At 35.8% G+C, this 24,177-nt stretch overlaps 1 protein-coding gene across 5 annotated transcripts in view; it reads right to left on the bottom strand.

The window, feature by feature from the left end:
* SCAF8 (SR-related CTD-associated factor 8) overlaps positions 1 to 24,177 on the bottom strand; it is a 196,285-nt gene that overhangs the window by 124,025 nt on the left and 48,083 nt on the right. For all 5 annotated transcript variants that reach the window (XR_825353.1, XM_010840850.1, XM_010840849.1 and 2 more), the window contains exons 4-14: positions 22,583 to 22,744; positions 21,208 to 21,361; positions 20,188 to 20,318; positions 17,148 to 17,324; positions 15,459 to 15,538; positions 13,714 to 13,831; positions 7,839 to 7,970; positions 7,469 to 7,581; positions 5,862 to 6,055; positions 3,632 to 3,732; positions 1,118 to 1,231 (exon numbers count right to left, since the gene is read on the bottom strand). Coding sequence is in view for 4 of the 5 variants with exons in the window: in XM_010840850.1 (XP_010839152.1) it covers positions 1,118 to 1,231; positions 3,632 to 3,732; positions 5,862 to 6,055; positions 7,469 to 7,581; positions 7,839 to 7,970; positions 13,714 to 13,831; positions 15,459 to 15,538; positions 17,148 to 17,324; positions 20,188 to 20,318; positions 21,208 to 21,361; positions 22,583 to 22,744 (1,476 nt within the window). In the remaining variant the exon portion in view is untranslated. The remainder of the gene's footprint in view (positions 1 to 1,117; positions 1,232 to 3,631; positions 3,733 to 5,861; positions 6,056 to 7,468; positions 7,582 to 7,838; positions 7,971 to 13,713; positions 13,832 to 15,458; positions 15,539 to 17,147; positions 17,325 to 20,187; positions 20,319 to 21,207; positions 21,362 to 22,582; positions 22,745 to 24,177) is intronic.

The following is a 24,177-nucleotide window of genomic DNA, read 5'->3' as shown; positions in this document are numbered from 1 at the left end:
CAGAATGGACTGGTTGGATCCCCTTGCAGTCCAAGGGACTCTCAGGAGTCTTCTCCAACACCACAGTTCAAAAGCATCAATTCTTCGGCGCTCAGCCTTCTTCACAGTCCAACTTTCACATCCATACATGACCACTGGAAAAACCATAGCCTTGACTAGACAGACCTTTGTTGGCAAAGCAATGCCTCTGCTTTTGAATATGTTATCTAGGTTGGTCATAACTTTCCTTCCAAGGAGTAAGCGTCTTTTAATTTCATGGCTGCAATCACCATCTGCAATGATTTTGGAGCCCGAAAAAATAAAGTCTGACACTGTTTCCACTGTTTCCCCATTTATTTCCTATGAAGTGATGGGACCAGATGCCATGATCTTAGTTTTCTGAATGTTGAGCTTTAAGCCAACTTTTTCACTCATCCACTTTCATCAAGAGGCTTTTCAGTTCCTCTTCACTTCTGACACTTCTTAGTATGATCCTAAAACAATACATTCCTCAATATAATCCAAATCTACTTTTCACCATAAAAATCTCAACTTAGTTAGATATAATTATTTAGAAAAAATCTTATAATTAAGCAATTAGATACTTAGATAATTAGCTAAACAAAATCTTGGTACTCCATGAAAGAGACCAGTGACACTTCAGCTTACAAAGAGAAACTCTCTGCCATAAAAGGACAAAGTATAGGTGTATTAACTCCTTTGAAAGTAATTTTAAATTTATTAATTCAGTTACAGAAATTGGTAAAATAAATTATCTTCAAAATAGGAGAAATAAAATGTGAATTACAAGATGTTAAAAAGGAGACATCAATAGTATAATTTTGGGTTAGAATTAGGAAGCACTGGCAAGAAAGGAATGAAAGACAAGCCTGATAAAGCTCTGCTCATAAAATGGGGTCCTGGTCGACTAAAGAGCACTGTGCAGGTGCGATTTCAAAGAACTGCTTGAATAAGGTTTTGTTTGGTTGTTGTTTAACCTCAAGCTAATTCTATACTTTAATAATACTGAAATAATAAATTTCTGTCAAGGTTTACCCATAATGCTAAAAAAGGATTCAATACAGGAAACAGAATTCTACGATCTAATAAAACAAGAGCATGTGTCCCCCAGTCTCACCTTAATGACCTTGGATCCAATTTTATACGACCCAGAACTAAGTTTCTGAAGAGCTCGAAATGCATCTTGTCGATGAACCATGCAGACATACGCACAGCCTCTGGGAGGAATCATCTGTTAAAAAATTTTTTTTCTTTAGAAACGGTATTAGGAGGGCAAGTCATTTCTGGCATTTTATGGTTTTAATAGAACAGAACATTGATTACTGATGAATCATTTTCCCCCTTTCTTCCTCTGGCTGTTTATTGGTACAATTCATATACAATTACTTAAAAAGAAAAGTTCAGAAGCTAGCTGGGACTCATTCTAAGCCTAATATACACGAAATCTTAAATATCACATATCAATCAAAGTTTCACTACACAATGAATATTTGAAGTATGTAATTTATTTACAGTAGTATTTATAATTTTACAAATGTTATGTTGGGTATTATGAGAAGGATTTTTGTTTGGCCAAAATATTTTATCTTTAATATAAAGTCCAAAATCTACAACAATAAAATGAAAGCTTTTCAATTTTATAAAACTTTACTTTGCCCAACTACTTCCAAAGATTTTAGTATGAATAGGAAGATAGCCTCACCATAAGGATCTCAATTTTTGTAGCATTTAACTACTCTGTGAACTGCCAAATCATAAAATTATCTTTAATGTATTAATTCAGAAAAATACATGGAGTATTTCAGTTTATAAAGAACTTACAAGGTCTTCTACTCCTTTATTAGTAGTCATCACATAAGCTTTCGCTGTGAAAATAACCTTTCCCTCAGTCTTGCTAATATCTCAAGCTGCTGCTGCTGCTGCTATCAACTCTTAATTCCAAACTTCTCAAAAGAGAAGCTTATCTAACCCCTTACATAATTCTTCATCTTTCGCAATGTAGATCCAAACCCTCCCCAAACCACCAAAAATATTTTCTTCAAGCTAATGACCTACTAAATTCTAAATCTAATGGACTCTTCTCAGTCTTCAAATTCCCCCCAAACCAACTGAAAGGTTTATTAAGTCTTCCATCAGTTTTTCAAATCCTGGATTTTATCACTAGCCATTTAGTACACTTCACTTCACAAAATAACTTAATGCCTATTACTTGTAAATAATACACTATTATAAGGTAAGACAGAAGAAGAGGGAGACACACTGATGTCCAAATGACTGTGGTGCGAGAAAGCCTAGACATGGCATACACAATGTGAAATACAGCACGCCACTTGGATTCAGGATCTGTGCAGAGCAATGATTCCTGGTTTTGCATCAAATTCACCCGTGTAATTATGGCACTTTGATAAGAATCTAAAGATACTGATCATGGGCATCATATTTTTTCAAATGTCAGCCCATGTCTGATATGCAGCTAGAGCTGAGAACCATTAGTTTAAACGTAGTACAAAATCAGGAAAAAATTTGAGAGGTTACATGATTACAAACTCTGAAAGATTACTTAAATTCTGACAGGTGAAATTTAAAAAGACAAAAAGAGAAGCCTTCAACACTTTTATGGTATAAAAAGAGGAATCTGAAATACCTAAGTTGAAACATTCAACCAATTATTTATTATTTATTAACTAATCAGTTATTTACTATCCATGTAACTCAGTCAAATCATTTAGGTTCCTCCCTGGTAAAGTAACAATATATGAATAATTATTAACCAGCTTCCTGTGAGGCTCCAATGCGGTCACACTCCACTGAAAGTAAAATTCAAAATGGTCTAATTCAATTTAAATAAACACTGCTGTTACTTATACCAGAAAGTCAAATTTGGCCATATAAGGAACATTGAGACTGTAAGAACTCTAAGACTAGAAAGGAAAAACCAGTTAATTTCCTGGTAAATAATGATGAAAAATGTCCAAAAGACATTAATGTACAGTAACAGTGAATAAAATCAGGATTGAAGTCTCCTCAAACAAATGACTACAAAACATTTCATGGCTTAGTTTTAGCTCCAAGGAGAAACATTAGTCCTTCAGGAAGAAGAAAATATTCAAAGAAGGGGACTGGGTACAGGGGAAAAAATCACACTGAGGAGAGAGGGAACTGTGCTCAGGCCACATAGGTTCTCTTGCCTCGGGGTTTGCTCTGAGAGGGCGAGGTGGGGAAGGGGAGGAAGGAGGCTGGCAGAAGACTGGGACCTCCCGTCCAGCTGTGTCTCCACCATCGCCGACATGCTCAGGTGCAAATAATGATAATTCTAACTCAGTTTCTCCATTTTCATTAAAAAAGGGAAAAAAAGAATTAAACCAGATCATACATATGGTTCCTGCTAACTCATTTGATGTTTTTAGCAATCAAGTACTACCACACTGTAGTAAGGCCCCTAAAAATATTTTGTTAAGAATTCCATTAAAAAAAGAAAAATTAATTATGGAGATAGCAGGAGAATAAACACAAAAATGATCAGAGTCAAATAATCCTCACAAAAATGTGATTAAAGGCAGATGCAAAGTGACTAAAAACTCCCTATATTTTTCCAAACCCTACACTATTATATTTAAGAATTGATACTTACATTAATGGACTCAATCTGTCCAAACTCTTCAAACAGGTTGGTTAAATCCTGCTGTGTTGCCTTCTTGTCCACCTGACCAACCCACAGAGTAGTACTGCATACTGCCAAGACAGAAGAGACAGATTACCTAAATCGCAGAGAAGTTACTCTTTCAAGTAGCTAAGGAAAAGCACTAGGAACAGTAATAGATTAAAATTTAAGATAGCATATTTTAAATACTTATTAACTGATATTTTTATTTGTTATGTTTAAAATCAACTAAAATGCCAGGTACCCATGTACATCTATGCCAAGACAACATCTTGCATTACTATCACATATTCTCAAGCTTGACAGCACACATTTGTGGATATCTGAGACACACTCTAAAAGATAATCCAAGATACGTGGTACAGAAAATTGGGAACTGGGGTAGTTTAAAAATTCTGTAGGTGATTCTAATGTGCAACAAAGTTTCAAAATCCCTTTTCACTGCAGTCCTATTTGGGAACCTTTTAAGTATCTTTCTGTGCTGGAATGAACAGTTAAATATGAAAACAGTATCTTACCCTTAAGAAAAGAATAATTAGATTAAAAAAAAAAAAAGGAAAAGGCTGATTCAGAACTTAACTTGTTACCATGAAAGACCCAGGGATACTAAAAGCCAGAAGCCACCTCCCTTTAATAAGTCCTACACAGGAGACACATCTGGCCTATTTTTGGCTGCACTGTTCATGCCTTCAGAAACATCTCCTTTCCCCGAAAACATTTATTTTAAAAATACTTACAGCTGATATATTTGCAGAGTTTTATTATATTTGGATTTGTGTCAAGGTTATTTAAAAAAAGTCTCCAGCTTTTGGGTTACTGCTTTACTCTAAAGCTAATTCAGCCCTACATTAAAATATGACCATTGCAAGATATCTACCAAATGTGGATTTCAATCAGGCCTCTCTACTCTGGCTGGTCAGAACATGAATGTCTTCCAGACCTAAGAGAGCTTTGGGAATCATTCAGTTAATAGATCCTAAAGACTGTTCTCTCCCTGCTGTTTGTTCTGGGTCTCATGCAGTTCACCTGTCCATTCAACCGAAGTCTCAAAGGGCAATGTATTAGTTTTCTTTTGCTACTGTAACAAAACACCACAAAATCAGTACCTTAAAACACAAAAAGGTAGTCTTCTACACCTCTGGTGGTCTAAAATCAGTGAACAAGTTGCCCTCCTTCTGGAGGCCCTCAGAGCAAATCTGTTTCCTACCTTTGCTGGCTAGCTTCTACAAGTTATCTGCATTCCTCCGCTCATGATCCCAACCCTCATGTTTGAATCAGGGTTACGAGCACCAACATTATTAATCATTTACTACTGGTTCTCATAATCAGGTAAGATTCTGGAAAGACAGCCAAGGCTGGTTCAGATTGCTGGGATGTACTAAGAAGATGCTGTCACCTTTAATGCCATGTAAATGCCATGTAAATGCCTGGGTTTCCAGGATGCTTCAGCAATGTAAGCTGTACCAGTTACCCATCTATCTCCATGGCAGAAAGAATTTGGAGATCTTCAGAAATTAGATAACCTGATCAGTGCTCAGCTCTTGGCAAAGAATGACAATTTGCTCCACTTTATGTACTTCACCCATCTGCAACCTGTTCGTTTACCCTAAAAGTCATACCCCTGTAAATATCGTTTAGGCAGAATCCCACACTGAGTATGACTTACTTTACTACACTTCACGTGCCTGTCAAGTCAATTCTCCTGGAGGTTTCTCCCAAAACAAACCCCCACTAGTACCAAATTTGGTCTAATCATACATTATAGATTAACTATAAAGGAGGGAAAGATTTTACGACAGAACTCTCTCTTTGAGTACTGATCAAGTTTATAATTAGCTTTAAATTGGCATGCTTCCCATAATAATTACTCCTATAGACCTGGTGTTCAAAACTGGTTAGGACACCACACGTGGAAATCATGGTGTCAGTGAAACATTATAGATACAAGGCCTATTCTGCTTTGTAAATCATTAGTCAAGTCATATTTTTAAACTAGTATCAAAAAAAAAAATCAACTCTCAATGACTTTAGTATTTGAGTAGAAACCTATTACTTATCTTCCTCCTCTGTCACATTACAAAAACCAAACCAGTTTTCAACTTCTCAGTCTGAAAAATCAGGTTGAGAGATTGTGTATTAACAGCAGGTAACTATTTTCTCAATGTTACTGAAACCAAAGCTCATAAAGTACATCACTTACCACTTAATGTTTTAGATCTAATTGGAGGTAATCCCTTCTTCTGTCGTTCTTTCTCCCTTTCTCTAGCTCTCCTTTCACTTGAGTATGAACGTGATGATTTCCTTTTTCTTTCTCTAGAGCGGGAGCGTGATCGCTTTCTGTGCTTACGCTTTCGAGAACCAGATCGTGACCTAGACCTTCGTTTTCTTGGTGATCTAACAGTAACAAAAAAAAAACGCTTATTTTACTAACGACAATGTTAAAGCATCAAACATGCACTTAAATCTCTATACTGCTTAGGTCCACATTAGACACAGATGTGTGTCTGCAATGATTCTTATTGAGTCTGGGTGATACAAGGAAGAGGAGAAAGAGAATCTAGTTAGGACCTCACTTTCTCTTAGTGTCTAATTTACAAACAAGAGGTCAAGAACAGGGATGAAAGAAAACAGATTCTTTAGGTGACAAAGATGTTGCATTCTTAAAATTAGGAAACAGTGTTTTCAACAGTAGACCACTAAACAATTCAGTTTATAGGTTTTCATCTAAAATCTCATAGTACTTGACTTTATAATGTGATACTGAAATACTGTTTCCTTTTTCCTATTAGTCATATGCCACTGAACTCTATTCAAAATACTCCTGTGTTGCAAACACAAAGAATTTGCTAAGACAAAGATGTTTTCAGGACTAGCACTGTAATTCCCTGGAGAGAAGTCAGTTTAGAGAAAGATGAACTGACAAGCTCTCACTTGCAAGGAAATTCTTGAAAATAAATTCCTGAAACTTTCAAGTAAATACAAGGAAGTTCTTAAAACACACAAGAAATGACTGAAAAAAACATCAAAGATACTGTCCCTCTTCCAGCATTTACTGTTCAGACTTCGTGGGGCATTCATGTGCGGAAAACACAGCATAAAAATGTTACAGATTAATGACTTAAAGTTTTAATTTATAGCAAATACAACATATATTTAAGACAGTTCAAAACAAAAACAAGAAAATTTACCAGATTAAGAATAATGTACCTTAACTCAAATTTGATTGAGCATGTACATTAATGGGCCTTAACATGGCTAAGCCCACAGAGAAAACCATTTCTAGGATATGTTTTTTGAGAGTCCGATATGCTTACTGTTAATAAAAACAATTTTTATAGTTTGATTTTCATGATCATTTTTGGTATTACAAGATGAAACAGAATGTAAAAAAAACAATGGAATTTCTAATACTATTCCTCTATCATGTGATTTAACTGCTGTTCAGGGACAATTACGTCCTAAGCTGACTATCATCATATTATTATTAACTGCAACCATATATAACCCCAAATCCAAGACTCACGATATTGCTGTGACTCATGTAAATAATTCAAATAAAAAGCCACAGACATGTCCGACTGAAAACAAAACAGAACATATTTTCGGTTTTTGAAGTTCTGAGCTACTTTCTCATGAGACAATATGTTACTCTCAAACATACTGAGAGTAACATTTTCTTTTCTCTCAAAACATATTGAGAGAAACATTTTCTTTTACCTTGATGCAAAGTAACAAAGGATGCAAAAAAAGAAAAAGCCAACATTTTAAAAGTTTGCACACAGCTATTTTTAAATAGTACTACAGAACCTTGAACGAGATCGGGAGTGTGTTCTTGATCTTGAACGAACAGCCACTTTCTTTGCTTCCTGTTCAAAGATCTCCTCTTCCACCGCATCTTGCACTTCATCTATATCCATATCCTTGAAAGTCAAAGGAACACAAACAAAATGCCTGGTTGAGATTCAGTTTTTACTGATTATTTCTGCATTCCAAAATATTCACCATAATAACATTAATGCCTAACAGTAAAATGGTTACAATGAACAGCTTAACATGGAGGAAAAAACATTCACATTTATATTATTTTACATAAAATAAAAAATATTACCATATTTTAAGACTTTTTTCTGAGATCAATTTTAGAACTTTATGACCCAAGAAAACATTTACTTTTTACCTGTTGCTGAATATCTATAGAATCATCCAAATTTGCTTCAGGTTCAAGGAAATGCTGCTGACTGCTCCCTTGTGACGGTGATGCAGAATGTTCTGACCCAAATGTTCCTTCTTGACTATCCTGAGGAGTTGCCTGTTGAGTATGTACACAAACACAAGCATTGGGAAATAATGAATAATATTATAAATGAAAATTTACATGCAAACATCACAATCAAATTTTTAAAAAGAAACCCAATACCAAAAGAATTCTGTTACATCCTTAATGATCAATCTAAAATGGCACTTTTGTATAAATCCAAGTTTACTTGAAAGCACAGAATACCTCCATAAAGGGGGATACTGTAACACTAGAAGAGACTGGTAAGATTAAGAAAGTCTCCAAACAAAATTTTTCATTGTGAGAAAGATAAACTATCGTGAATAAAGGGACTGTATCATGAATGATATATAAAGAACTAAGTCACCCACTATATATACACAAGCAAAAGCAAAGCTCAAACCTGAATATCAAAATCACTGACCCAGTAAAATCAGTTTAGAACTTGGGTCTTTTTCAACCTCCACTTCTACGAATTCACAAAACAGTATTAGGAGGTGCAATGGCACCCCACTCCAGTACTCTTGCCTGGAAAATCCCATGGATAGAGGAGCCTGGTGGGCTGCAGTCCATGGGGTCGCTAAGAGTCAGGCACAACTGAACGACTTCACTTTCACTTTTCACTTTCATGCATTGGAGAAGGAAATGGCAACCCACTCCAGTGTTCTTGCCTGGAGAATCCCAGGGACCGGGGGCGGGGGGAGCCTGCTGGGCTGCCATCTATGGGGTTGCACAGAGTCGGACGCAACTGAAGCGACTTAGCAGCAGCAGCAGCAGCAGCAGATATGTAAAACATTTCAGAAAGACTAAACAAAAGTTAGGCAATGAAGCCTAACTATAGGAAAAAACAAATTTAAATCCCCGCCCCACCCCCCAACCTGGGACTACAATTACAGCAACTTGATACAGGGACTCTGCTTATATGCTGCTGCTGCTGCTCCTTCCAAAGAACTGAGTGTTCTTTGGAAGGAATGATGGTAAAGCTGAAACTCCAATACTTTGGCCACCTCATGAGAAGAGTTGACTCACTGGAAAAGACTCTGATGCTGGGAGGAATTGGGGGCAGGAGGAGGAGGGGATGACAGAGGATGAGATGGCTGGATGGCATCACCGCCTTGATGGACATGAGTTTGAGTGAACTCCAGGAGTTGGTGATGGATAGGGAGGCCTGGCGTGCTGCGATTCATGGGGTCGCAAAGAGTCAGACACAACTGAGCAACTGAACTGAACTGACTGATGATGTTAACTAAAACTGAGAAATTGATTATTATGGAAAAAAAAAATGACTCCCTAATTAAACATCCTAAAACATGATCTCACAGGTGCTAAAAATGAATAAAAAGAGTCCCTGGTAGTACACAAGTTGGGAACTATTGAATATTATAATTATTAACAGAAAAGGATAACTCAAACTACTGTTCCCTTCCTACAAATCTATTACTAAGAACAAAGCTACTCTTGCTATGAATTTGTCTCTGTGTGTAAAAGGAATACAGTACAGTGATTACAGAGAATACTATAAATTTCAAAGTTGCTAAGAGACTAAATCTTAATTGTTCTCATCACAAAAAAGAAATAATTATTTGACAAGATAGAGGTGTTAGCTAACAATAGAGGTAATCATATCTCAATATATAATCATATCAAATCAATATGTTGTTCACCTTAAACTCACACAATGTTATGTCAATTATATCTCATAAAAAAATTTTTAATTACTCTTATTCTAACGACATTTAAACTGAAAGAAAAGCAAGCAGTAGAAAAACTGAGTCAAAAAAGCATAAAATAACCATTCCAATGTATTAATTTATGAAGGAACAGGCTCCCCAAAGACAAGTAACATTTTCAAGGTTTAGAAATAAATTAAAGCTAAAAAACTTGTTAATTAAATGCCTGCTTTATTCCACACTATTGACCAAAAAGTTGGTAAATTAGTATACTTTTGAGAACAAATCAAAGTGTGTTTTAAGCACAGTCCCAGCCTTCAAAGTGGTACAATAAAAATAAAATTCTTAACACAGCAAGACTACATTCCATTTTATCCCGAGCCCTACTGTTTGGCCCTAATTCAGTACTGCTACACCCCTCACATCATGTACTTCTTAGCTCGCCACCCACCTGGAGCATCCCATCTACCATCCACCCCACCTCTGTCTTTCATTCTCTGATTTTCTGTGTAATAGTCTGCTTGGTATAACCAGCAGAATCCACTGCAACCAATGTTAGATTCTGAGGTTCTTTTTGAGCAGTTTTACCTATTTGAAAAGGCTGCGGTTCATGACTCTATTTTTTCTTTGAAATCTTATGAAGAACAAAGAGAAAATTTACTTTAAAAATTCAACTACAGAGCTTCCCAGGTGGCTCAGTGGTAAGAATCTACCTGCCAATGCAGGAGACACAGGTTGGATCCCTTATCTAGGAAGATTCCACGTGCGCCACAACTATTTAGCCTGTGTTCTGGAGCCCGGGAAGTAGCAACTTCTGAGCCCATGTGCTGCAACTTCTGAAGCTCGCGTGTCCTAGAGCCTCTGCTCCGCAACAAGGGAAGCCGCTGCAATGAGAAGCTAGCTCATCCCAACCAGAGAAAAGTCCAAGCAGCAAGGAAGCCCCAGGACAGACAAAAAATAAAACTGTATTTAAAAATTACAATAAAATTCAACTATAATTTATTTTATGATCTTGCAATTAGCATTAGGACAACTGGACCCTTAACTACATCTAAGGTCTAAGCTATGGAGGAAAAACTATGACAAACCTAGACAGCATATTAAGGAACAGACACATCACTTGGCTGACAAAGGTCCATCTAGTCAAAGCTATGCTTTTTCCAGTAGTCATGTATGGATGTGACAGTTGGACCATAAAGCAAGCAGAGAGCCGAAGAATGGATGCTTTCAAACTGTGGTGCTGGAGAAGATTCTTGGAAGTCCCTTGGATAGTCAATCCTAAAGGAAATCAACCCTGGATATTCACCGGAAGGATTGATGCTGAAGCTGAAGCTCCAATACTATGGCCACCTGATGCAAAGAGTCAACTCACTGGAAAAGACCCTGATGCTGGGAAAGACTGAGCGCAAGAGGAGAAGCAGGCGACAGAGGATAAGATGGTTAGATAATATCACTGACTCAACTGACATGAATATGAGCAAACTCCGGGAGACGGTGAAGGACAGGGAAGCCTGGTGTGCGGCAGACCATGGGGTCGCAAAGTGTTGGACAAGACAACGACCAAAAACAACAGTACAAAACTACTAAAGCAAAGTTAAGTTACATATTGCTGATATCCCACTGATAGCGCTGTATTATTAATTGGCTGAATCTTTTCTAATCTTTTTATTTCTAACACTTTGTTTAAAGTTCTTTTATTAGTCTTATCACTTTCATCATGAGCATTTCATTCTGAGTTATCTGACATCTTTTGGATATCTGATAAAACAATTATCAAAAGCACAACTCTAACCTACTCAAGACAACAGAAACCATTCCTTTTATGACATGATTGTTAGTTCCTCATGATTCAACCAGTTTCAGAAAGTTCTCCCGTCTTCCACCAGCCTTCCATCATTAGACAAAAGACTTCAAGCCCTTACCCCAGTGTGGTCAGGGCTGCGAGAAACAGAGCAGCACTAGCAATCCTAATACCCTCTTCACTCTGAGACTATGGAAGCTTTCAGGTAGCCACACTGAGCTTAGCGGTGACTAGAAACACTTAGCTTTTCTGCATATTCCACCCCATCTTAAATACATAACTGGTTTGGTAGAGCCAATTACACAACTGATTGAATTTAACTGCTACTCTGTTGATGTTTACTCTTCAATTTTAAATTTGTGATAGGTTTTAAACACTATTCATCTTACGCCTAAGAAAAGTTGCTTTTTTTCTTCACTGCCATTTTTGAACAAGGAAGCTTTTAAGAACATTTACTCCTTTCAAAGAGATTCTATTACTATACCTTCTAAAATTGTGGAGATGATATATAAGGCAATCAACTATGACCAGAATTCTTTTTTTTCTTTTTCTGTTAAACCTTCATTTTATTGTTTCTGCTAAAACTTCTGAAATGAAGTTAGAACTAAGGAAATTCAAAGGTGTCACATTTATAGGTGAGTAAACGTCCATTACTACTACCTCTTGGCTCTGTAATAGCTCTGAAGTTTCTTATATCACTAACAATCTGTTTCCTTTCCTTGAATCACAACTTGTGCTTTTAAATAATATTCAAATGTTTTTTACTCTTTGTCCTCAAGTTCCTAAATTCTCAAGCAGATATATTTTATTTTCCTGACATAAAATAATGCACCTACTTCTATCAGAATTATTTCTTCAAAACAAGGTATGGAATTTCATTCTCATGATTCCAGGTACAAGTTCCAACATACAAATATCAACAAAATCCATTACCATTTGCATTGAAAGGACAATGTCAGACCCTAACAGCGTCTAAGGTTTGCTATCGAAACTAATCTTCCCTCTTCCATATTCCCATAGTCCTTCATTTATACCTCTATTACGAAACCAGTATCCTGCCTTGTAATCAAACAGATATACACGCTCTACTAGAGAAGAGCTTACTTGAGGCAAAATGCTTCTCTGTTCTTCTCTGGATGTATCATCAGTCTAACAATGCTCATACTTTAAAAACATTTGTGGTATTGTATTAAATTCATTAGCGCCAAAAAGATTTGATTAGAAGAAGTATGAGATTCCCAGAAACTCATAATGTAAAGAGTTTTACATCCATAACTATTTCTCAAATAGAGAAAAATCAGGCTTTGCAATGGATTTAACCTTAGCTTCACAATAATTTGACATGTTATCCATTCTAAGGTACAACTTTACATTTCATCATGCCTGAAATTTAGAAGATTCTTAAAACTATACGGAATGTTACATGTAATTTGTGTGTGTGTGTGTCCATTCACTCAGTTCTGTTTGACTCTTTGCAACCCCATGGACTGTAGCTTGCCAGGCTTCTCTGTCCATGGAATTTTCCAGGCAAGAATTCTGGAGCAGTGAATCTTCCTGACTCAGAGACTGAACCTCCATTTCTTGTGTCTCCTGCGTCGGCAGGTGGACTCTTTACCACTGTGCAACCTGGGAAGCCTACATATACTTCAGAAATATTCTAAACTTCTTGGGTATATATAAAATAATGGTGAGTCTTAGGACAGAAGGTATTTCATACTAGCAGTGCACTTTAACAGTGGATGCTTCATTTCACTAAGCTTCAATTTCCTACAGTGTAAATGAGACTCAAAATACCTATATGATAGCATATAAAAGATGTGGTCAAAGAAACTATACCTTTTTAAAGAAAAGGATCAAATGAAAGATAAAAATGAACTGTAAAAAAACTATCTGATAAGCATGAACTGTAATCATGCCTAATAAAGCTCTTGCCATCTACCAAGAGTCTAATTAAAGACAGCAACCTACTTTGTCATCATCAACAACAACAGCAGCAAAATCACCATGATCTTGCTTAACAGGTAACTGAGAGGAAAGAAAAGTTTCACACTGTAATACTGAAACACCACCATGTCTTCTGTCCTCTAATTCCTTCCAGTATACTGAAAATAATTTCTATAATTTCTCAACAGATATATAAGCTGCCAGAACACATTTCAAGATTACACAAAAAAACAGAACAAACAAAAACTGTAAAGGTCCTGAAAAGATTCATCTTCCGAGTAACAACCAGCTGAAGAAAAATCACCAGGTGACAGACAGCAGACAGCAGTAACAAGAAAGACCACAAGGTGGGGTTACCAACCTTTTGAGGCTGCTGCTGTTCCAGGAGTTGCTGTCTGAGATGTTCAAGGTTTTGCTGCTGCAATTGTTCTGCTATCTGATGAAAGATGGAATTGTTCACAGATTCCGAAACATGAGAACTACAATGAAAAAAAAGTGTTAATATATTTTAAAACTCAATAAAGATAATATGAAAGTAAAAGAATATTCAAAAACACCCCAAAATGCCAACAAATGGAATATACTCTATTACAGCGTTTACTTTTAATATTAATACAGAAAACAGAGTAACTCGGAACATTAATATGTTGAAATAGAAATATACTTCTTCAATAGTTTCAACAGATTGACCACATGTTAGACATACTCTGATGAAAATCTGCTATTACTGTCTATAAATTAGTACCTTTTTACATTAGAGCATTTTAAGAAAATCTTAATGAAACACTTATAAACCATGACACAATGGGAAAAATGTTCCATCAATCAGTATATATGCAATCTACAATCAAAACTGATCATACACTTAAAAAAAAACTAATCTGCTTTCACATTATTAGGCATGTTAACAGAAAGAGTGTTTAGATAAGAGGAAATAATAATTTAACTATACTCTGGGAAATTCACACCTGGAATACACCTGGAATTCTGGGTGCCACAAGGTAAGACATGAACAAAAAAGAGGGCACCCCAAAAGGGGCAATCAGGATGGGGAGAAGTCTTGAAACAGTTGGAAAAAAGTGTACTTCATCTGGAGCAAATAAACCTAAGGGGAAGAATGATACCTATCTTCAAATACTGAATGGCTATGTCTCAATAGATTATGGAGCAAATTTGCTTCCTTGCTTCAGAAAGCAAAATGGATCAGTGTGTAGAAAGCAAATCCCGTAGGATTCAGTAACAAAAGATCAAACCGTATATTAACAACTACTTAACTCTATGTCATAGGAGGCATTAAAACAACAGATTAAAAAACCTATCAGGACTGTTACAGGAGATTCTTACATTGCTCAGGACACTGATCTACATGATCTCAAATGCTTTGTAGTCTAAAACATTAGTTCTTAATTTTTCAAGTAGAATCTCTTTATCATCAGCATATAACTACATTTATATATATATATTTTAATATATTATCACAATATAGAAAACTAATAACTGCTGAAATAAGACATCCAGAGGCTTTCCCCACTCATCACCTCTTTCCTATTCTCCCACCTTCCACCTTCCTCTCCAACATCCTCCTTCCCACTGGTCCTCTCCTGAACCCTCACAGAACCCAAGGCTCTGCACAATTGTTTCGGGTGAGGAAGCAGGGGAATCACTGATTTAAATCAAAACTCACAATCTATTTCTTTAACAAACAAAATCCCTACAACCCTGTTCCTTACTTCTAATCAGTCTGATACATTCCCAGAATTTACTATATACTTCCTAGAAGCAGCCATGGACACTAGAAGCAACTTCTTTCTCCTACTATTTCAACTGAGCTTAATAACCTAAAGCTTACTATATCAACAGCAAATGTTACAACCAAGTTTATCAGTACTTATCAATTTTCCAGTAAAGAATTTTTATATATCCCAACTATCTGCAAAGTTCTTAGAGTCAAAACAATATAGGGAGGCAACAAGCAGCAACACCCCCATCTTCCTATGTGAGAGCCTGAAACAATGCTCAAAGTATACTGAGTAGCTCAGATGGCAATATTTATAAAGATAACAGAAAAAAGTTATGGTTTATGAAGAAAAACGTAACAACGCTTACAGTTGAGAAGCTGGAATTTCCTTTTTGGGTTCTTCACTATGCTCAGAATCTTCTCCAAAATCAAACCTATCCATCAACTTCTAAGTGGGGAAAAAAAAAGAGGGAGAGAAAGAGATAAATTTAAAAGTACTTTACACAAATACAAGTTACAAATGCTATTCTAAAGATCATTGACATTCCATTAATTTATCTCTATCATTTAAAATGTAACTATTTCTTTCATATAATTTTATTGTTACATGCTGTTTATTTCATATAATTTTATTGTTTATTGTTATACTATAAAAACATTTTGAATGGACCTTTACTTCTCTTCAAAGAATTCTGACAGACGTTGTCTTATGAAGCAGAACAATCATGACACATAGGATAATTACCAATACTTTAACTTTATAGAAGAGAAGATTAGGGTTTAAATAATTGAGTGGCTTGTCAAATGTAAAACAGTTTTATTAAAAAAAAAAATCTAGAACTATAATCTACAGAACTATAATCAACAGATCTACTACTAGTACAGTTCTCTCAGAATGCTCCACTGTCTTTTAAATGATCAATATAAAGGCTTTTTGAAAGCTGTGGGCTAAACAAGCCTAAGTAATATAATCTAATAAATCAATATTTATATTTCTATGAAAATAACAGCAGAAATAAAAAGAATATAGATAACATTTCCAAGGGATAATATTCCTATAATCAGCAAGAATACTGAGGATATCACCCGAGTTAAACAGCCAAGATTTTCAACTTTGAAAACACTATTCTTTCCAGTTATATCTCAATTTATCATATTATAGTAGCAACTTATAAAGAAGCTTTCCTTTGAACTTTCACATACTTTACAATTTTACTTTTAGCAAGTTAAAATTACAGGCTAGACACTATAATTAATTAATTTGTAACATCCATAAAAATCAGCTCAAAAACAATCATTTGCCTCAATAGTGAATATACAATTTTACTGACTAGTTTTCTTTAGTCAAAAGAAAATAAATGTTTCAAGTGGATTTATAAAATTACTTAAATTCCTTTCAGAAATCTGAATTTTTTGTAAAATGTATTTCTTAATAAACAGTAATATTTACTTAATAATTGTTAAGTTATTAAGTAACATTTACTTAATAACAGTACATGCACGTGTGCTAGGTCACTTAAGTCATGTCTGACTCTTTGCAACCCTATGGACTGTAGCCCGCCAAGCTCCTCTATCCATAGGATTCTCCAGGCAAGAGTACTCGAGTGGTTGCCATGCCCTCCTCCAGGGGATCTTCCCAATTCAGGGAATGAACCTGCACGTCTTATGTCACCTACACTGGCAGCCATCTGGGAAGCCCCTTATACAGTGCTGTGTTTAGTCGCTCAGTCATGTCCGACCGACTCTTTTCAACCCCATGGACTGTACCCTGCCAGGCTGCTCTGCCCATGGGGATTCTCCAAGTAAGAATACTGGAGAAGGTTGCCATTTCCTTCTCCAGGGGATCTTCTCAACCCTCAGGGATTGAACCCAGGGCTCCCACACTGCAGGTGGGTTCTTTACTGTCTAAGCCACCAGGAAAACCCTTATAGAGTACAATGGATGTTAGAACATAAAACAGTTTTACAGTAAAATGTAGTTTACATAATTGCAATCTACATGATAGTATAGAAAATTCAGTTATTCATATAGAACAGATCTGTTATCCTAATTTCTACCTTGTTAAAAGACACCCCCTGTTCTAGGGGATTAAGGGTGTTGGCTGCTGCGGCTGCTGCTGTAAGCTGTGCTGTAAGAGCCTGCAGCTGGACGACAAGACCAGCATCCAGGGCTTGCAGGATGGAGGGCTGAGGCTTCTGCTGCTGTATCTGTAAAGTCTGTATTAACTGCTGAAGCTGCAGCGGGGTGCGGGGAGAGAAAAGAAAATTGTTACAAACAGGTGTTGGGTTTTACCCATAAGAATGCTCATCTAAACTTTTAGTCAATAAAATTTATCGTTTTACAGTCTAGAGACCAAGAAAAAATATATACTGACTCAACACAATTCATTTTTAAAATAAGATTTGTGTGTGTGCCCTATGGAACAGTTCTAAATAGGTTTGTCTTTACTTCTGGAAAGTCAAGGAACTTTAAACAAAATAAAATGACCATACCATAACAAACAACAAAATAAAAACTCATCACAAGCAGACTTAATTTTTTTTCCACTAGGCTTTTCATTCCCTTCTTCAATGAACTCAATCTATGTAAAACGACAAGCACTTACAACAACTGCTTTTGCTATCATTCAAATTTACCATCTGACAACACATTCCTGAAAGGAGGAAAGAAAATAAGGAATCTTTCCCTTGGAGCAGTCTGAAACTAAGGAAATTAAAGACAAATAGTGTCAGTAAGAGTTGAAAGCAACCCCTGTCCCCCCTCTATTCACCTTCTCTCTTAAAAAATAGAAATAATAATAAAATCCTAAAGATATTTCAGGTAAGTAAGCCCTACATATATCCCACAAGTAATTACTTTTCTACTTAAGATGTAAACCGAAGTTAAATCTGAAAATTATCAGTTTGGAATATAAAAATAGCAAAGCTACTGCTAAACAAGACATTTGTATTAAGTTCAATTTACAGTGAGAGAAGATAAAAATATGCACGATGACAGTAGTGAAACAATTCCTTGCCTATCCCCAAAAAGGAACATTGGAAAACAAACCAGTCTCCACCTATCAATCAACATTTACTACAAAGTACTAATTGTGATAGGAAACAAAGTACAAAAATATATGATAGCTGAGCTACTGCACCAAAGCAGCTCCAAGCCAGACAGGATGGGTGACTAAAAGATGGAGCATTATAGGGAGGAAAGAAGGAAGGAAGGAAACGTCTTCACACCTTCTAAACGCTCCTCCTGACGCCTGCACCCCCCTCCACGCCCCCACAGCAGTATCCTTTCCGTCACCCAGGTTCGAAGGCTGCAGCGTCCTACTTCTTCCTCTACTCTGACTTCACATCTCAGATTACTGTGTCCCCTTGACTCTTTGTACTATTTTTCTGGAATACCGATTCTCCTGCCAAAAGCACTTTTTAATAGATACATTTTAAAATTAGATTTGCTTTTATGGGTTCTTTTCAAAATATCATAATCACAGAAAGTTAGTAAATTCTACAATTTAATCTAATATTCAATTTGATTTCACAGCTGTCCTAAAAATGTAGAAACGGGATCCAATCTAAGGCTAAATAAATGAACTGGTTCCATTTGTTTAAAGATTGTCTTTTTAAAGAGTCCACAACTGTACTATTTTTCACATGTGTATTACTGCCTTTCTATTATCATTGTTACCAACAAATATACTCCTTATCTCTAGATTTCTCCTTTTTCCCATCCATTCAAGTACTCTTCAGATCATGTGACTTCAACATAAAAATCTCTGGCAACTCCTCCCTGCTTAGTACATGAATCCTTCACTTCTCAGCCCAGGTCCCACACTTAGGTTTACCACTTCAATGTCATGACTAGTAACTTACATACGTAGACTATCTTATCCTCTAGAAAACTCAATTCTAAGATATCTTCTCTATACCCCAACATTGTTATGCCTCTATACATCAGTCATTCGTTTCACAAAATATACTGAATACCTGCTATAACCTAGACACTGAAAATACAGGAGTGAGCAAAACAGAAAAACCCCTTGCCCGTGTACAGCATACATTACGGTGGAAAGAGACAGTGAATGGAACAAATGAGGAAGGTACATGAGATATTAGGTGCTAGGAAGAAAAGAAGGCAGGTGACAAAGAAAGGGAGCAGAGCAGATGAAAGGCAGCATTTGCAGTTTTAAATAGCTGTCTGAAGGCCTTACTGGGCTAGCATTTAAACAAAGACAGGAGGCTGAAATGTGTGAACATGCGGGAAGGACAGCTCGGGGAGTTTTACTATATAGATCACAATTAACCTGGGTTTAAAGGATAAGCTTAAAAACAAACAAACAAAAAACCACAGATGCTAAGGAAAGACAATCTCATATCTGCCGTAACAGGTTCTTCAAATGTCACTTTGTCAAAGATGCTTTCTCTTGGCTACCCTAACTCTGACTCCTTCCTCCAAACCTAGTCACTCTAAAGATCTGCCGTTTTAAGTCATCTGTGCTAAGTCGCTTCAGTAGTGTCCGACTCTGCGCAACCCTATGGACTGTAGCCTGCCAGGCTCCTCTGTCCATGTGATTCTCCAGGCAAGAACACTGGCATGGGTTGCATTTCCTATTCCAGGGGGTCTTCCCAACCCGGGGATCGAACCTATATCTCATTACATCTCCTGCATTGCAGGCAGGCAGGTTCCTTACTGCTAGCGCCACCTGGGAAGTCCCTTTAAGTCATATATCTCTATCTAAATAATGTTTTATACTTCTTTATTGTCTGTCTCCCCTAAACAGAAAGCTATCTTCTCCAAGGCAGAAGGCTTCCCAGTCTCATTACTGGATTAACAATAGCACCTAATAATGCTTGGTAAAACTATATGCTAAACTAAATCAATTATTCTGGTGTAGAATGAATTATTTGTAAAATAATCTTCAATGATACAAATGTACATGATACACTATTAAATTTAAAAAAGCAAGTTACAAAGTATTGTATGTAGGGTGGTCATTTTAAAAAAACTTAAAAAAAAACACTCTTTAGGTGGTACATAATCAAACAATGCATTAGGAAAACAATGAGTTCTAAATCATGTTGACATAACAAAAAAAAAGCTGCTCACCTGTTGGCCTTGAGGACTTTGTAAGATCTGAGCTACTGCTGCAAGTGTATCTGTATTTGTTATCTGAGACACCCACGGATCAGGTAAACCTTGGACCACATTGGCTGGAGTAACAGGTGTCACAGGAGTTCCTTTTAGAAAGACATCAAACCCATCCCCAATAAATATGTAAGTAAATAAATAAGATGTAGAAAATTAGATTTGTTCTGTCACTTTTAAAAAATATGTACAAATTTATATAATTTTACTGTCTTCATCTTTAAAAACCATTACAGAATTAGGTTCATTAAATAAAACAAAATGGCAACAACAAAAATGACCAAAAAGAGCTTTTCATACTTATTTTCAATTAACTAAGCTACCATTTTAAAGGAGCTTACAATCCTCGGAAATCATTAAATACTTTACTAAAGAAGAAAATTCAATGACATAAGGAAATATTCAATCTCTGATGAAAAAAGTATTATAAAAGTGTACATAAAATTATTATTGTTCCAAAATGTATATGTACATACTCCAAAATAAACATACATCAAAATGATAACAAATATAATTCTTAGACTGTGGTTAAAAAAAAAAAATTCAAATGTCATTTAAATACCTCAAAAAAACCTCCATGATTTTGAGATTATTACTCATTCTTGGATCCACTAAATAAATCTTTTCAGGGTTCTCTTTATATATTAAGTACACTTAGCTCACTATGAATATCAAGTTGATATATATGCAAGTTTAGAAGATTACAGTCTATATCAGGAAAAATTTAACTGACATACCAACTTCCCAAGATGATTATGTTATGTTTCTAGGAACTTTAAAAGCTTAGCTTTTTAATTTTTTTGAAAAGAATGAAACACAAATATAATTTCTGATTTTATTTTTCCTTCAAATTAAGACTTCCTTTCATTTACCTAAAGTGAAACAAATTATCCTGCACTGTCAAATTATTATTTCATATATGAATAATTGCCTGAAATGCATGAGTAGAACACTCAGAAAATCTCTCTCAAAGCAACATACCTGGAGTATTGCTCATAGCAGCAGTAGTACTGGCCAGAACAGGTGTGACAACTGGAGGAGGAATCCCTGCTGCCATATCCAGAAGAGGCTGAATAATCTCACTCTTAAATACATTATTCTTCTGCCATAAGTTTAATACTCTCACTATTTTACTCTAGAGGAAAAAAGAAAACGATTATTTTTATTTTTTTGCTTTCAAAACTTCAGAACAGTCATATCATAGAGGCTCCTCAGGCCATGGACAGGAAGGATGGATTAAAATACTTCTTGGGCACTTAATGGAGTTCAGGCACTGAGATTACAGTATCAGTATAATCTTTCCGACTCTGATTATCAAAAAATCCCTAAACACTAAACTTCATTATAAATGACAAATATTATTATTATGAAGTTTACAAATTCAAGACTGACTTATTCATTGTAACTGACATAAATCCAAGTCCAAATTAGTGAAATTCCTAAATCAAAGTGTCTAAGTTACTTCAAAAATGTTTATATAAAATCTCAAATGAGTTATTTTAGGTGGCGTTCTAAGGTATTTAAGACTCAATCATGATGGATCACATTAAAACTGGAAGCATTCTTTCTGCCTGCAAAGAATCAACGTACCAAGGTTAATCAGAAGGAAAAAACCTGACTTTAGAGGCATATCCAAGAACAATTTACAACTCCTGACACAATAACGTGTTTTCTCCACATCGATCCACTCTAACAAGACTTTGTTCTGATTGCAGACTGTATAACAGTTATTAAAAATAAAAACTACCTAATCTTGTTGTACTTGAGAGGAGGTAAAAGATCTGTGGTAAGCTTTTAAGTCTGGTTGCTCTTCTTCAGAGTAAGTCTTCACCTGTTCTTACTTTTCTACACAATCAACACTGCAATCAAGTCTGTCAGAATAAGGACACTAAATTTCCAAGTCAGCATCCAAGAAATGTAACCTTCTACTATCCCGGTTTCCAGCACTAAGAAAACGCTTCCATAACAAAGGAATTTTGATATGCAGTTATGGTCTACTAATTACTTGGTAAAATCATTTTCCACAGACAACTAAGTAGGTAAATATCAGCTAATGTCAAATGACCAAAATTATGAATTGGTTGTGCATGTAAGTAAATAAGATTTTAGGATAATTAAAAATGCTTATCAGAGCCAGTTTCTTTAACACCAATGGCTTTAATAAATTAAAAAGTAGCAAAATCAACTACATCTTTCATTCTGTTTAAGAAAAGTCTAATAACAAAAAGAAACATGGACAGTGCAATAACTATTCAAATTCAGGATAACAAATGGTAATATAAAATGATAAATTATGATAATGTAAAGTCTTATTAAGACCAAAAAGGTAATTACTTCACCAACTTAGGCAGCATACCTTGTCATCTCCAGGGCAACGGTATAAATTCTGGAAAGTGCTAATGATGTTATTACTAAATCTGGGTGCAAACACATCCTTTTCTTGACCAAATTGATGTCGAGATTGTCGTACAATAGAGTCAATAACATAAAGTCCAGGCACCTTATATTCTGGTTTACACTGATGAAAAAAGAAGAATGGGAAAGGAAGCAAATGAGAAGGTTAAAATTCTCAACAGACAAATGTCACCATAAATCTATAAAAACACAAACACACTGCTCACACTGAGGTGATGAACACTCAGAGGTTGACCATTCCACACCATCTGTCTCTGGAATGGCATTTGAAAGACTCTACTTTGGCTACTCTACATATTCAGTTCAACTGCCAATCACCTAAGTTCCAAAACAGCCCTGTGTAACTGGCTTGAACAATAACAAATAAAAGGTGTGGTTAAAATTAAATATATATATATATATAGTTTAATGACTTGTGAATTCAAGCAGTGAATTCAAGAAAGAAAAGCTCCGGTAAAAAAATACTGCCAACAAGCCTTAGACTTCATCCAAAAAACACACGGGAAAAGGATCTCTATATGAATGAAGGAAGGAATCAAATGGCAAATTACAACATTCTAAACACAGTGAGCCTGAAGTTTTAAAACTTTTCTCAAATGCAAACCTATATGAAAGATAAGACACTACCATTATGATTCTAAAAATCTGTCCTACGAAAATATGTTTTAGCTGCTTCACTGATCAGTGTTTCTTATCCTTCTTATAGTCTGAAGAACATGACAGTCTTCTGGGACCTTCCCTAAGCACAACGAAGAACCCTTCACCATCAACTTCACTGCTTCAATTTTTTCCATGTCCAGAAGCATGAGAAAACCTGCCTCCCAAATACATACTAATTAAAATGAAATTACGGCTGCTAAAAGCAGGTTCAAATTTTGAGTGTAATTAGGTAAGCATTTCACCCAGAATCATTTCATAGAAATCATATATAGCACTAAATCAAAGCTGCATTCTTGAAAAATTTCTTAGACCCAAGGACCAGTGAGTAAAGGGTCTTCAATCCACCTCCAACACACAGATACATGTTTCTAAGCAGTGTTTTCAGTCAAGACAATGAGTGACTTCATTCTGCAAAAGACTAGATGGTCCACCACTTGTTCCTTCAAATCCCTTCTTCTTAAGGTCATTATTAAAAAAATGAAGAGACTGATACCACCAATTTATAAGTATCTATTGCAAGGTTCTGGCTGTTTAGTACTTGAAATATTTAATAAAAGGGCAGTAATGTTGATGTGTGGACATTAAAGTTTTAGGTTTAACCAACCAAAGGTTCAAAACTGTCTGCTCTGTTCAAAGTTATTGTTTTAGAAGTCTGAAATAGTTTTCACTGATGTTCCCCCCAAATCTAGCATATTTGTTCCTCAGTTCATATATCTGACTTATTTTCCTTTGACTACCGTTCAGTTCAGTTCAGTCACTCAGTCACGTCTGACTCTTTGCGACACCATGAAGTGCAGCTCGCCAGGCGTCCCTGTCCATCACCAACTCCCGGAGTTCACTCAAACTCATGTCCATCAAGTTGGTGATGCCATCCAG

The sequence above is a fragment of the Bison bison genome, unplaced genomic scaffold, assembly GCF_000754665.1.
Source record: "Bison bison bison isolate TAMUID 2011002044 unplaced genomic scaffold, Bison_UMD1.0 scf7180017864148, whole genome shotgun sequence".
NCBI classification, from domain to species: domain Eukaryota; kingdom Metazoa; phylum Chordata; class Mammalia; order Artiodactyla; family Bovidae; genus Bison; species Bison bison.
Note: the sequence above shows the minus strand (reverse complement) of the source record. Positions and strands in the feature narration are given on the sequence as shown.